Genomic DNA, 11,637 nt, shown 5'->3' on the forward strand with positions numbered 1-11,637 from the left:
GTGTGTGTGTGTGTGTGGTGTGTGTGTGTGTGTGTGTGTGTGTGTGTGTGTGTGTGTGTGTGTGTGTGTGTGTGTGTGTGTGTGTGTGTGTGTGTGTGTGTGTGTGTGTGTGTGTGTGTGTGTGTGTGTGTGTGTGTGTGTGTGTGTGTGTGTGTGTGTGTGTGTGTGTGTGTGTGTGTGTGTGTGTGTGTGTGTGTGTGTGTGTGTGTGTGTGTGTGTGTGTGTGTGTGTGTGTGTGTGTGTGTGTGTGTGTGTGTGTGTGTGTGTGTGTGTGTGCGTGAGGGTGTGCGTTTATCTAAATGTGCGTGCGTCAATTTCCACCCTTGCTGCAGCCTGCCTCTGGCTCGCCCTGTTGCTGCCACTGCCGCTGCTGCTGCTGCTGCTGCGCTCGCTGTTTGCTTATCAACCGGTTAATCCTTAGCCCAATCTCGTACTGATAGCCCATATATTGGCAAACATATGTACATGAGATAATCTCATGCTGATCATTATATATATATTTCATATATGTATTTCAGTTCCCGCTCTCACTCTCAGCCGCGCTGAAACATGATCTCATCTACTGCATCTCTCATCTCATTCTACTACGACACATAGGTAAATAGAGTTCATTGAGCGAACGTGCATTGGGCAAGGGCTGCTCTTATCTATGTATTGTTTGCATATTTTGGGCTCGAATCTGTTTATTTGCCAAACATATATATAAGAAGGGAAAGCACTGGTAGCACTTGGATTCTGATTACTCACTCGGCTTATCTTTATGAATGAGCGAAGTTTACAAAAACAAAGTTTTTTATCTTATATCTAAGTAGGGTATGCTGGGTGCTAAGCGTCAAAAAGAAAATCTATCAAAAACGAATTTTAATATTTAAAGAGATAAGAGAATAAAAAGAGATACAGCTATATTTTCCACAAAAGCTTAACAAGCTATGGCATACCTGCGCCCCCATGGGCGTGGTGATCCGAAACCTTTCTATACTGATTTATAAAAACTCCTATATCCTTTAAATCAAGATATGGCATGAATATCCACGCCCTCTGAGGATGGTGCACATCGGGATAACTATATATCTTAATCCTTTTTGACATCCTCCATTAACTTGCACAAAGATTCATACATCAATTGGGGGCGTGGCAAAAAGAAAAATGGACAACTGTCTGCAACGCTCTCACTTGTTCATACTAAAGTAAAATACATATATGTTTGTTTTTTTTTATGGATATCAATTTATTTACAATTTTGGTTTAATTTTTTTTTATAATTTTGTCCATGGTGAATTTTTTCTCGGTTGTGTCCTGCGGTTTCGATTCAAGTAACATTTATAATTCTAATAGTCGATGGATGGATGCACTAACGCTTAAAACTATAAATGCGAGAATAAATTGGTAATAATCAAAATTGCATAATTTTCGTCCGTATATTTTGTTTTTTTTTTTTTTTTGTCTGGTCTATTTTGTGAATTTTTTGTTCCGATTTGATTTTTTTGTTGTCTTTCGTTTTTGCCTATGTAATTTTAAGAAGTAGATAGGGGTTGATAGTTTTAGATTGTGTGGTTGCTGAGTTGGTTATTCAATTCCGATATGGTCCAGGGTACTGTACGATATATCCTCTATGGAATGTCCGTGTCTGTGGCATGGCGCTACCATCCTAGCAGGTGCAGGCGGGGCAAACGGGCTTGTCCCCCTCGATGGTGAAGGTCTGTGAGGTGATTGGGTTCTCGCAGCGATTGCAGCAGAAGCAATCACGATGCCATTTGGCATTCATGGCTACGATGGCGCTGTCTGTGATCGGCTTCTCGCATTTGGCGCAGCGCACCGCAAACATGTCCTCGTAGTCCTGCTTGCAGTAGGCCTTGCCGTCGCGCTCGTAGAAGGGACGATTCGATAACGGTTTCTTGCAAGCGCCGTCGCACACAAAGCAGCACTCGTGCCAATTCTCGCCCATCGCGCATATGGTTCGCTCCAGGATGGGCTTCTTGCAGGCGGCACAAGTGCTCGTATAGCGCTCGACAAAGCAATCGCTGCACACGGGCTCACCATCCTGAATATTGAATGTGGCGTCCTCGATCTGCTTGTCGCAGTGACGGCACAGGAAATGCTCCGGATGCCATGTCTTGCCCAATGCGGTGATCACGCGCTTGGTGATTGTCTCGTTGCACTTGTGGCAAACGATGCTCTTGTCCTTCTCCTGGCTGCTCATCTTGGCTGCTCTGATGGCGACGACGACTCCCGATTGGATTGCTACAGCTAAATTGTCCGCACAAAGGCTGGTCTCGATTTCGAATGAACACGAATATACACGCTCACATACACACACACTCACACGCACGTACGTACAGAATGGGGCCTATATATATACATAGACGTATATATCGGAAAATAACTAACGTTGGCGTGTGCTATTGTTTTTTTCTTCGTAATTTGGATTTTTTCGAATATATACTTTTGATATATATGTATATAGATATAAATTCAGAAGAAAACAGAACAAAGAAAAACGAGTTAATTTTGTGAGACTCAAAAACTAAATGAGACTTTTACAATCTCTACACTCGCTGCTCTCTGTGAGGAATGAGCACAGCCTATTCTGTTCACTGAAGCAGCCCAGCTGTATCAACATATGCTCAGGACGTCATTTTCAAAGCTTGCTTCGATCTGTCAATGTATGAGAAGCTGCTAACGATTTGAAGTTCTTAATGAGTTGTTTATCGAAACAAAAATCTGTTGGGATATGCATAGATGTTGATCATTTTAAAGCAATCGATATGAATCCTATTTAAATGTTGTTTGTTCTGTTTAAATTATATCAATATATATTTATAAAAGCAATGCTGCATAGTGATCCCGGCTAGTAAAATCGACAATAATTGAGGATTAATCCCAATTTGTAGTCTTGTAAGTTCTTGAACAAATAATACAAAAATAGATGTTAATTGTTTGCTAAATACTCTAATAAACGTCAAGCAAAGCGTGTCAGTTAACTGAATGGAATCCGAAGTATTTGATTCAAATGTCCACATGTGTCGCCCATTGAGCATATGCTCCCAAATGGATCCTTTGAACTTGCCCCACTAACGTGTGCATGCAATTAGAAACTGACGCAGCAATTAACGCATGCATTGCATATTTGACATGCAATGCTTTTAATATAATAATTTAATCATAATTATGCAACTGGTAAGCTATGCTCCCGCCCCAGCCTGCTGGGTGGCCCACTGCAGCCCTTCAGCGGCTCACGCACTCCAGCTGCATACGCAGACAGACGCCAGCGAGCGAGCAGCAGAGCCTGACACAAATTCCCTTTCAACTTGCATAACAAGCTCTCGAGCGGGTCGCTCAAATGGCAAGCGAGTCTCTAGTCCGCGCCCCTCCACTCGCCCCTTGGCAATTTGGAATTCCTTGGAGCAGCAAATGAAATGGTGACATGTTCGCAGCAATCCTCGCCTCACGCCCGCGTTATGAGTGCCATCCAGGCCAAAAACAATGCCTCACTGGCTACGTGGCGTCCAGAGCAGCTATCAAGGCAACAATAGCAACAAGTAGGGTGTGACGAACTGGAAGCTACTCTGCCATGGATATGAGTCCCAAGTTGCCAAAATGCTTGCTTAAGTATCCCCCACGTATACTTTATACATATACTAGCCACCAAATATTCTACACAGCTCTGGAATGATATAGGAAAAAAGAAATATTTATCAAATGAATATGTTTCATGTGCAGCTACTCATTCGATTTCATGTGCCTAGTTCTTATAGTTCTTGAGATCAGATTCAGATTCAGTCAATGAGACTTAGTTAAGATGATGTATAGCCATATATGCTACATTTATATCCTATGATAATAATCTGCTTTATCAAGTCTCTTGATAATCTTTCCCATTTTGTAACAAACCCTCTTTGAAGTCCATGCTACCCTAGTTTGTTATTTTCAATGGGTTCAGGGTATCACAACAACCACAACAAAAGATATGGCAAATTCCAGAGGGTGGCAATGTTTAGTGACTTCTCTGGTTTGGACTGGACCACACACACGCACACACCCCAAAGATGCATATATGTGTGTGTGTGTGTTTGTGTGTTTTAATTGTTGTGCATGCGGAAGCGCCAAGTATTTAGCTTTAATTAAATTTTTTTCATAATTTCTGATGAAACACATTTTATTCTTTTTTATTATTTTTATTAATTGCTCATATTTAAACGTTAGCTCAGTTTTCTATGAAGCTACCCTTAAGAGCTGCGACTTCCTGAATTGCAGTGGTGGTTTCTCATTTCCTGTTGCTCAGAAGCCAATTTATAAATGGCTCGAACTGTGACTAATTTCGGTTGCATGCCTACCGGAAACTTTGCACTGCTCATAAATTCCAAAAGATTTATAGAAATTACATATGAATGCATGTGTACAGTATATTTTTATTAATATATTCATATCATTAAATTTTATATGTAACTAATTATTATTAATATATACAAATTAATATAATTAATATTTAATTAATTAAATAACAGTTTTTTATATGCATGCATATATCTATGCATATAATAGTAATTCTAATATATTTTATTTAATTCTTAGAGCCATCTAGTTAAATTAATATGATAAAAAATTGTATTTATAAATTATTTATTATATAAATTTATAAAATATATATATAATATAAAATTATATTATACATAAATTTATTTTACTTTTAGTATTTTTAGCTATTATTATATTTTTCTTAAAATTATTTTCTTTTTATAATTTAATGTTTTAAATATATTTTAACGACCTTCTCATATTTTTGTTTTAATTGAATTATTTTGTAACTTTTTCCTTTCAATTTATTTATTTATTTTTATGGGATCTTTAATCAATTTACGGATTTATTTTCTACTTAAACACAATTATTATATAATTTGTTAGAAACTCAATTTATTTTATTATTGTTTGATTTTTGACTGAATTTTTTATGACTAAAATTATTTATTAAATGTCGAATCTTTAATTCACCCAAAGTTAAAAATTTAATTATCAATAATTAATTATTATTATTGTATAAATAAACGTCCTCCCACCCGCATGTTTTAGCCCACTTTTGTGTCTACTGCTCTGCCTCTTTCTAGCACTCATTGTCCAGCAGATAAAACCAAATTACGCACAAACAAAATGTAAGTCAATCAGGCATCAAAGGTCCTTGATCTCATCAAAGTGGAAGCTGCAAACTGTCCAGTGCATCGCAATGAGCCCAATCGCCAGTCGCCAATTAGTATTGACGGTCGCCAATTGAGGCTTTTAATTATGCAATAAGGGTTACGCGGTCGAGTCCTGGGACAGGACAGCGCATTGAACTTTGCAGCTAGCCGACTTTGGACAGGGTCAAAAACGAATTGGAAGAAAAAAGCAAATAATTTGACTTTAAGTTTAAAGCTTAATTTGTCGTTTTACTGGGGCACCTAAACATATATAAATATTGCTAATATTAACTAAAACTCTATGTAAACATATATACAACGAATGCAATTCTAACTCCTAATATGAGCGCCGATGCTTGTCCTTGTTGCTGGGCTTCTTCGAGGAGATGAGTGTGCGGCGTTTCAAACGCTTCAGCTTCGTCTTCTCACGCTTGCGCATCTTCTCCTGGGCCACCTCGACGATGGTGTTGCGCAGCTTTAGTCTGTAATTGATGAGATGGTTCAGCTCGTTGCCCAATCCCTCGTCTATGGGCGACAGATTCTCAGCGTTATCGACATCATCCTCGTCGTCCGTTAACATGGCCAATTGGCGTTCCGCCCACGCAGCATCGTTGTCCTCGTCGATGCTCAGGTCTGGCATGTCGAGTTGCTTTTTGTGTTGTTGTTGTTGTTTTTGTTGCTGCTGCTGCTGCGGCAGATCCGGTTGCTTGAGCAGCTCCTCGGTGAGCAGCAGCTTCGATGTGGCCCACTTGACCACCTGTTGATCCTTGAGCGCCATTTGCTGGCGATAGTGAAACAACTGCAGGGTGACATTCGCCTTGGGACACGCCTCCGCCTCCTCCCTTCGAGACGCCGGCTCCTCCGCTGGCATGGGCTGGACCACAGCCACCGGCCTCTCGCAGGACATTTTCGTTTCCAGTACATTGCCCATGCTGCGCGCTATCTTCTGAGATGATCTTCGTGCTTCGCCAGCTCAAACGCCACTGACAGCTGCAAACCTGTCAAACCCGATTTATATCAAATATATATTTATACGATATGGGCTGCAAAAAGGATTACAAGCGTAAGCAGGTACAATGGGTAGACGCGAGCTACCTAGGTCTGCGGTCACGACATTAGACAACACCTGGTCAGGGATTAGCGCGAAAATACCCGAAATATGCGAATAACTCAGATTCTTATAGACCAGGTCTATTTTATAGCTAATAAGGTATATTCCTAAGCATAACTCTATAAAGATTTTTCCATACTGCTGCTAGGTAATTGCCAAACTCTTTTCTCTGTATTGTATGTATTTATATGTATGTAATTATATGAATATGAATATTAACTGCAGAGTGCTGGAAACAAAGATTGTTTAGACTAACACGTATGCCTGCTGAGTCGATAGGGTTTTCAAGCAAATTATATTCGTATTAAACTGTGTGAGACAGCAATAGTTAATTTTTAATTAGGAGCTTCTCCTTAAAGAAAATTGTTTGAGAATCGAAGTTCATGAATGTCCATAATATCTGAAACAGGAGAATTACAGATCTGATTTTATACAAAATAATAAATACTATATGTATAATAAACAATACAAATGAGCTGTGAGCTCAGTATTAGTCGGCAACAAACAACTATTAATGTTTTGATGGAAAGCAAATTTTTCCCAAAAGTCAAACCCAAACCAATGTATACCAACATAACCTCAATGATTTTTCTAACAGGCCGCTTAAGTCAAGCGCACGTGCTACAATTTGAATAATCTACCTATTGACAATTATATAAAGCAACATAGTTCTGATATTTTACAAAATATAACCCAAATCTTCAGTGTTTTTACCTAACCTACACAAGCTAGGTAAATTTCCACCATAACTTGAGCTGTACAACTGTAAACTAAAACTAAACTTTACCTAAACTCTATTGCGTATACCTGAACAACAAGTTGAGACACGCAAGATCTCCTGAGCTGTGGACATTACCCATTGGACGGTAAATGCTACCTGCTAAATATATAAAGTGCTTAACACTTGCCGAACCACAGCATTCGCTTCACGACTCCTGTTGGCCATGGACCGCAAGACGACGACACAATTAATGATGTTTCGCACTCCGGTGGCGGGTGAGAATCAGCTTTTCATCTTCAATTCGCCCATTGACTACACGGATCAGCAGCTGATTGTGTATCAGTGTTCAGGGATGCTGGAGGGCGAGAGTGGGTATTGTGTGGTCTATAAGCGGGATCATTACATAATCAGCAATCATCCCAACTATCAGAGCCCGACCAAGCGCAGCTTCCTCAACGAGTGCATCCGCCAGCTGTACATCATCAATGGACTGGTGCACAAGCTCAACTGGGCGCCCAACACCTTGCTCTGTACTAAGCAGGAGCTGTGGCATCAGGTGAATATGTGCCTGCAGCCGGAGCGCTTGAGTGCGCGCAATGCCTGCCTCCAGCGTGTCAAGCGGCAGCTGTTCCGTGAGACGCAGCGCAAGCGCAAGGCGACGAGCAGCGTGCGTGGCCAGGTGTGGGGCACACAGGTGTTCAACTTCAAGCCGATGCGCTCGAAGATCGGCAGACGGCACATACGACGCGGCTACTTGAAGGCGGCCCGGCACATCGTTCTCCAGCAGCTGATCCGTGAGAACGTGAAGCGTGAGATGAGCGGTACATCGGCCATTTGCCAGACGATCATCAATGCCACCGAGGGCATCTACAACGTGAACGCGACAGTCATCAGCGACATCTGCCGGTACCACCAGAATGCTGCACGTCATCAGCCCACGGTCCAGCGCCGGCTGAACGAGGGGCAACAGCGCATGCGCATCAGTGAGGCCTGCCAGCTGACGCAGCGTGCCAAGCGCCTGGAGGCCATGTTCCTGCACGAGCAAGTGCGTCGCGCTGGCCAGAATCATCAGCTCATACTGGAGGAGTCCGTGCGCTCCATTTACTATGCCAAGCAGCTGTTTCGCCTGATCGAGGATCACGAGGAGTTCGTCTACACGGACAAACAGATCCTGGGCCGCCGTTGTTGTTGAGTATAGTTCTTTTTAATATTGTATAAAAATATATAGACAATGTCTTTTATTATAAGCAGTAGCGTAAATAGTAAATAGAACAAATAAAATGCATAAGAAACGTAAAACAAATTTGATTTGTTGTAATTCTGTTGATAGATTGGTAGTTGAATGAGCTGCTCCTTGGCTAGGTTTCCGTCTTCCGCTGTTCTATCAGCTGCGAGTGTACGTCCATTAGGCTCTGTAAAAGAAAATTACAAATATTTAATATACATAGATCAAAATAAATCATTTTATAAAGGGTGCAATTGTCATTCCTAATTGTATAAGTCTGTTGAATATATCTGACATTTATCAACAATGACATTAAGTATATCTTGACTTCGTAGCAAAGATTATCAAAAACTCTCAAATAAATATATTAATTACCTTATAATCTAACTACGTTTTTGTATAAATAAATATAATATATTTTTTCACTTTACTTACAAATAGACCTAACAAAATTTTAAAATATAGGTTTGGCTCAAAATTTATATGAAAATATGAATAGATATACTGAAGCGAACTTTTATACACTTATCATTCATTATTAACAATATTTAGCCTTAAAAATATTTCAGTTTTAAATAAATGTACTTAAATCTTCAATAGTTACATTTAAGTTATCCTATAATAATTCCCCAAAATATCAATATCTGAGTACCTTACTGAATATATAAAATGAATTTGTCTTAACGCCACAAAAGTTCCTGGAAGTGACTTTTAAATTCTAGATCAGAAATTTAGTGGCTTATTTATAATTCCGGTTCATCTACTATTATTTTAATAAACTTTCTTAATATTATATATATATAAACTAACAATTACATTTCTCAAGCATTTCTTATTGCTTTTATACCTACAGTTTTTAATTTCAGTTTATTTAAAAAATAATAATTTCTATTCCTTCTTAGCACATAACTTAAATTAACTACATTCGTTATATATATAATAAATGATACTAGACACAAGTATACATAATTGCTTTGGTAATCGCTAGTCTCTTGAATCTTTCATTTATTATCAAATACATTAACATTATAATATCATTAGGGCACAAGCAATTTTGACTATACTTTACATTTTGTGTAAGCTTCCGGGGAGTCGGCTGCATTTGCATCTCTGAGAATGCCCTGTGAAGTGGTGAGAAAACAAATGCCAACCAGATATTAGCGGAATCTACGTTCCGGAGTCATAAAACTAAGCAAACCCGGTATTAAGGAGAAGCAAAAGCAACTACGTGGTTAACATGCACCAATTGACCTGAGTCTAAACAAAACCAACACCTTGACACGCCTTATCCATTATCACTACAATTGCACCTGCGCCGCGCATACCTTGAAATATTTAACCGTCTTGACACGCAGCTCCAGCGTGGCATCCTCATCGCAGATCATCAAGGTGTTCGCATGCTGCTGGAAGGCGCTGACCGTCCACATGTGATTGACGCCCTCCTCGATGGCCTTATACAAGGCGAATGCTTTGTGGGCGCCCGTTATCAGGATCATCACCTCTTTCGAGTCCATCACCGTGCCCACGCCCACAGTCAACGCCTGCTTGGGCACTTTGCTCATGTCATTGTCAAAGAAACGGGCGTTCGCCTCCAGCGTATCCTGCGCCAGGGTCTTGACACGCGTGCGCGACACCAACGAGGAGCCCGGCTCATTGAAGGCAATGTGTCCATCGGGTCCAATGCCGCCAATGAACAGCTCCACACCGCCCGCTTCCTTAATCTGCTGTTCAAACAAATTGCACTCTGCGACTAAATCCTTCGCATTGCCATCCAGAATGTGCACATTCGCTGGCTCAATGTCAATGTGCTTGAAGAAATTGTGCCACATGAAATAGTGATAGCTCTCGGGATGATCACGCGGCAGGCCTAAAAAGTACTTTTGGCTTTAGGTATACACCTAAGTATAGGATAGGTGAGAATCGCAGCCACTCACCCACATACTCATCCATATTGAAGGTTTTCACATAACGAAACGAGACCTTGCCCTGCTTATGGAACTCAATCAGTTCTTTGTACATGCCCAGTGGGGTGCTACCTGTGGGCAAGCCCAAAACAAAGTATCTAAAGTGGGAGAGATAAAGAGAGATGTTAATAAGATAAGATCTATTGATAAGACGTCTCCACTTACTTATCGGGTCCCGGATTGAAGTCATTGATCCGCTTAGCCACATATTTGGCTGCCCAACTGCCCACCGATTTGCTCGTCTCCAGGATAATTAACCGCATTCTTACTATTTAGTACTGAAAATGTGAAATGTACACTAAGTAAACTTATTGTTTGTGTGGGGCATTATGGAGCATTTTGATAAGGTCTGATTAGATCTATCCTACATATTAGTGATAGCGGTACTTAATATGCTACCCATAAATTCAAATTATAGTGTACATTCAACAAGATGAACAGTCGTTTAATTATTTTATTCACGAATATATATGTATGTATATGTATTTAATTTTTGACACTTGAAATTAAGTGATTTCGTGCTAAAGCTGACGTAATTTAAGAACTATACGCTTTTACTTTAGCTTTTGACAAAGTTTTTCTTTTCCGTTATTTTTCACTGCAAGTTACTCTTATTTAAGCACAGATTAAATACGCCCACAAGCGATAATTTAACCAATCGAGCGCTCACTGTAGTCAAACACTTTCGCTCTTAACTTCTAAAGAGCGAGCGAGACAGAGACAATCGCACTTGAATTCCAATGGGGACACTTGAGGGTCGACAAGCTGCTCACCTCCACTCACCTGCACAGTGTTAGCGTATATCACTTTTTAAAACAAAAATTTAACGTTGTATTAAATAATAAATAATAATGTCGTGCACTTGCAATCGGAACGATAGCGCTCAGCTCTGGTCAGGTGTGAAGCGTATGAATCGCCGACGAGACTGGCATACAAGCTGTGGGCGCCGCTTCAATTTGGCTGTCAATTTATATACAATACACATATTGTGTGGAACGCGTTCTTAGTGCTAAAGAGAAATCGCTTAGCTGCAATTCAAACAACATAACCTTTAGTTTACAAAAGGCGTTATCAAGTAAAAAAAAAAAAAAACTCCAAGGGGTGCAACGCAGTGATCCGCGGCTATCAACTGCAGCGTCACTGTAGCAGCAACCACAATTGCCAACTAAAAGAAAAGAGACAAAAATACTCCAAAAAGATAGCGTTTAATACGCAGCAACAACAGTTGAATGAACTTGCTGCTGTCAAAGTGAGTGTGAATTTGTGAGCGGGAGAGTCGTTCATTTTGAGTGGCTTAACTGACTGGTGCTGCCAGACTGTTCGCATAATTGAGTGCGTTTTACAATGCCATGCATACATACGAATGCCTAAAAATAACTCAACATAGAATGAGCGGTGAGAAATATTAGAAAATATGCCCTACAACAGGGCTGATTAGTTTTCAG

General features: G+C 40.2%; 4 protein-coding genes and 1 pseudogene across 7 annotated transcripts in view; 2 read left to right on the top strand and 3 right to left on the bottom strand.

The window, feature by feature from the left end:
- Hel25E (ATP-dependent RNA helicase 25E) overlaps nucleotides 1-11,637 on the top strand; it is a 113,678-nt gene that overhangs the window by 94,699 nt on the left and 7,342 nt on the right. The gene's annotated exons all lie outside the window — the stretch shown is intronic.
- LOC115562750 (transforming growth factor beta-1-induced transcript 1 protein pseudogene) lies at nucleotides 1,320-2,588 on the bottom strand (annotated as a pseudogene).
- LOC115562749 (uncharacterized) lies at nucleotides 4,982-6,412 on the bottom strand. Its single transcript, XM_030384793.2, has one exon. It carries the CDS (start codon nucleotides 6,100-6,102, stop codon nucleotides 5,509-5,511), a length of 594 nt encoding a protein of 197 aa, XP_030240653.1. The 5' UTR covers nucleotides 6,103-6,412; the 3' UTR covers nucleotides 4,982-5,508.
- LOC115562758 (uncharacterized) lies at nucleotides 7,044-8,195 on the top strand. Its single transcript, XM_030384812.2, has one exon. It carries the CDS (start codon nucleotides 7,227-7,229, stop codon nucleotides 8,193-8,195), a length of 969 nt encoding a protein of 322 aa, XP_030240672.1. The 5' UTR covers nucleotides 7,044-7,226.
- Nucleotides 8,214-11,383, bottom strand: Oscillin (glucosamine-6-phosphate isomerase Oscillin). 4 transcript variants are annotated; one of them, XM_089258172.1, is made up of 6 exons: nucleotides 10,966-11,383; nucleotides 10,358-10,470; nucleotides 10,163-10,290; nucleotides 9,554-10,095; nucleotides 9,298-9,349; nucleotides 8,214-8,415 (listed from the first exon to the last, which is right to left on the bottom strand). In XM_089258172.1, coding segments are annotated over exons 2-6 (822 nt in total). In that variant the 5' UTR covers nucleotides 10,456-10,470; nucleotides 10,966-11,383; the 3' UTR covers nucleotides 8,214-8,413. The 4 variants fall into 4 exon arrangements, with proteins under 4 accessions (XP_089114298.1, XP_089114297.1, XP_030240678.1 ...); XM_089258171.1 differs by lacking the exon at nucleotides 9,298-9,349 and having other exon boundaries at nucleotides 11,055-11,380; XM_030384818.2 differs by lacking the exon at nucleotides 9,298-9,349 and having other exon boundaries at nucleotides 10,976-11,380.

Source organism: Drosophila navojoa, chromosome 3, assembly GCF_054131105.1.
Source record: "Drosophila navojoa isolate 15081-1374.11 chromosome 3, UAZ_NAV_1.0, whole genome shotgun sequence".
Lineage (NCBI taxonomy): Eukaryota > Metazoa > Arthropoda > Insecta > Diptera > Drosophilidae > Drosophila > Drosophila navojoa.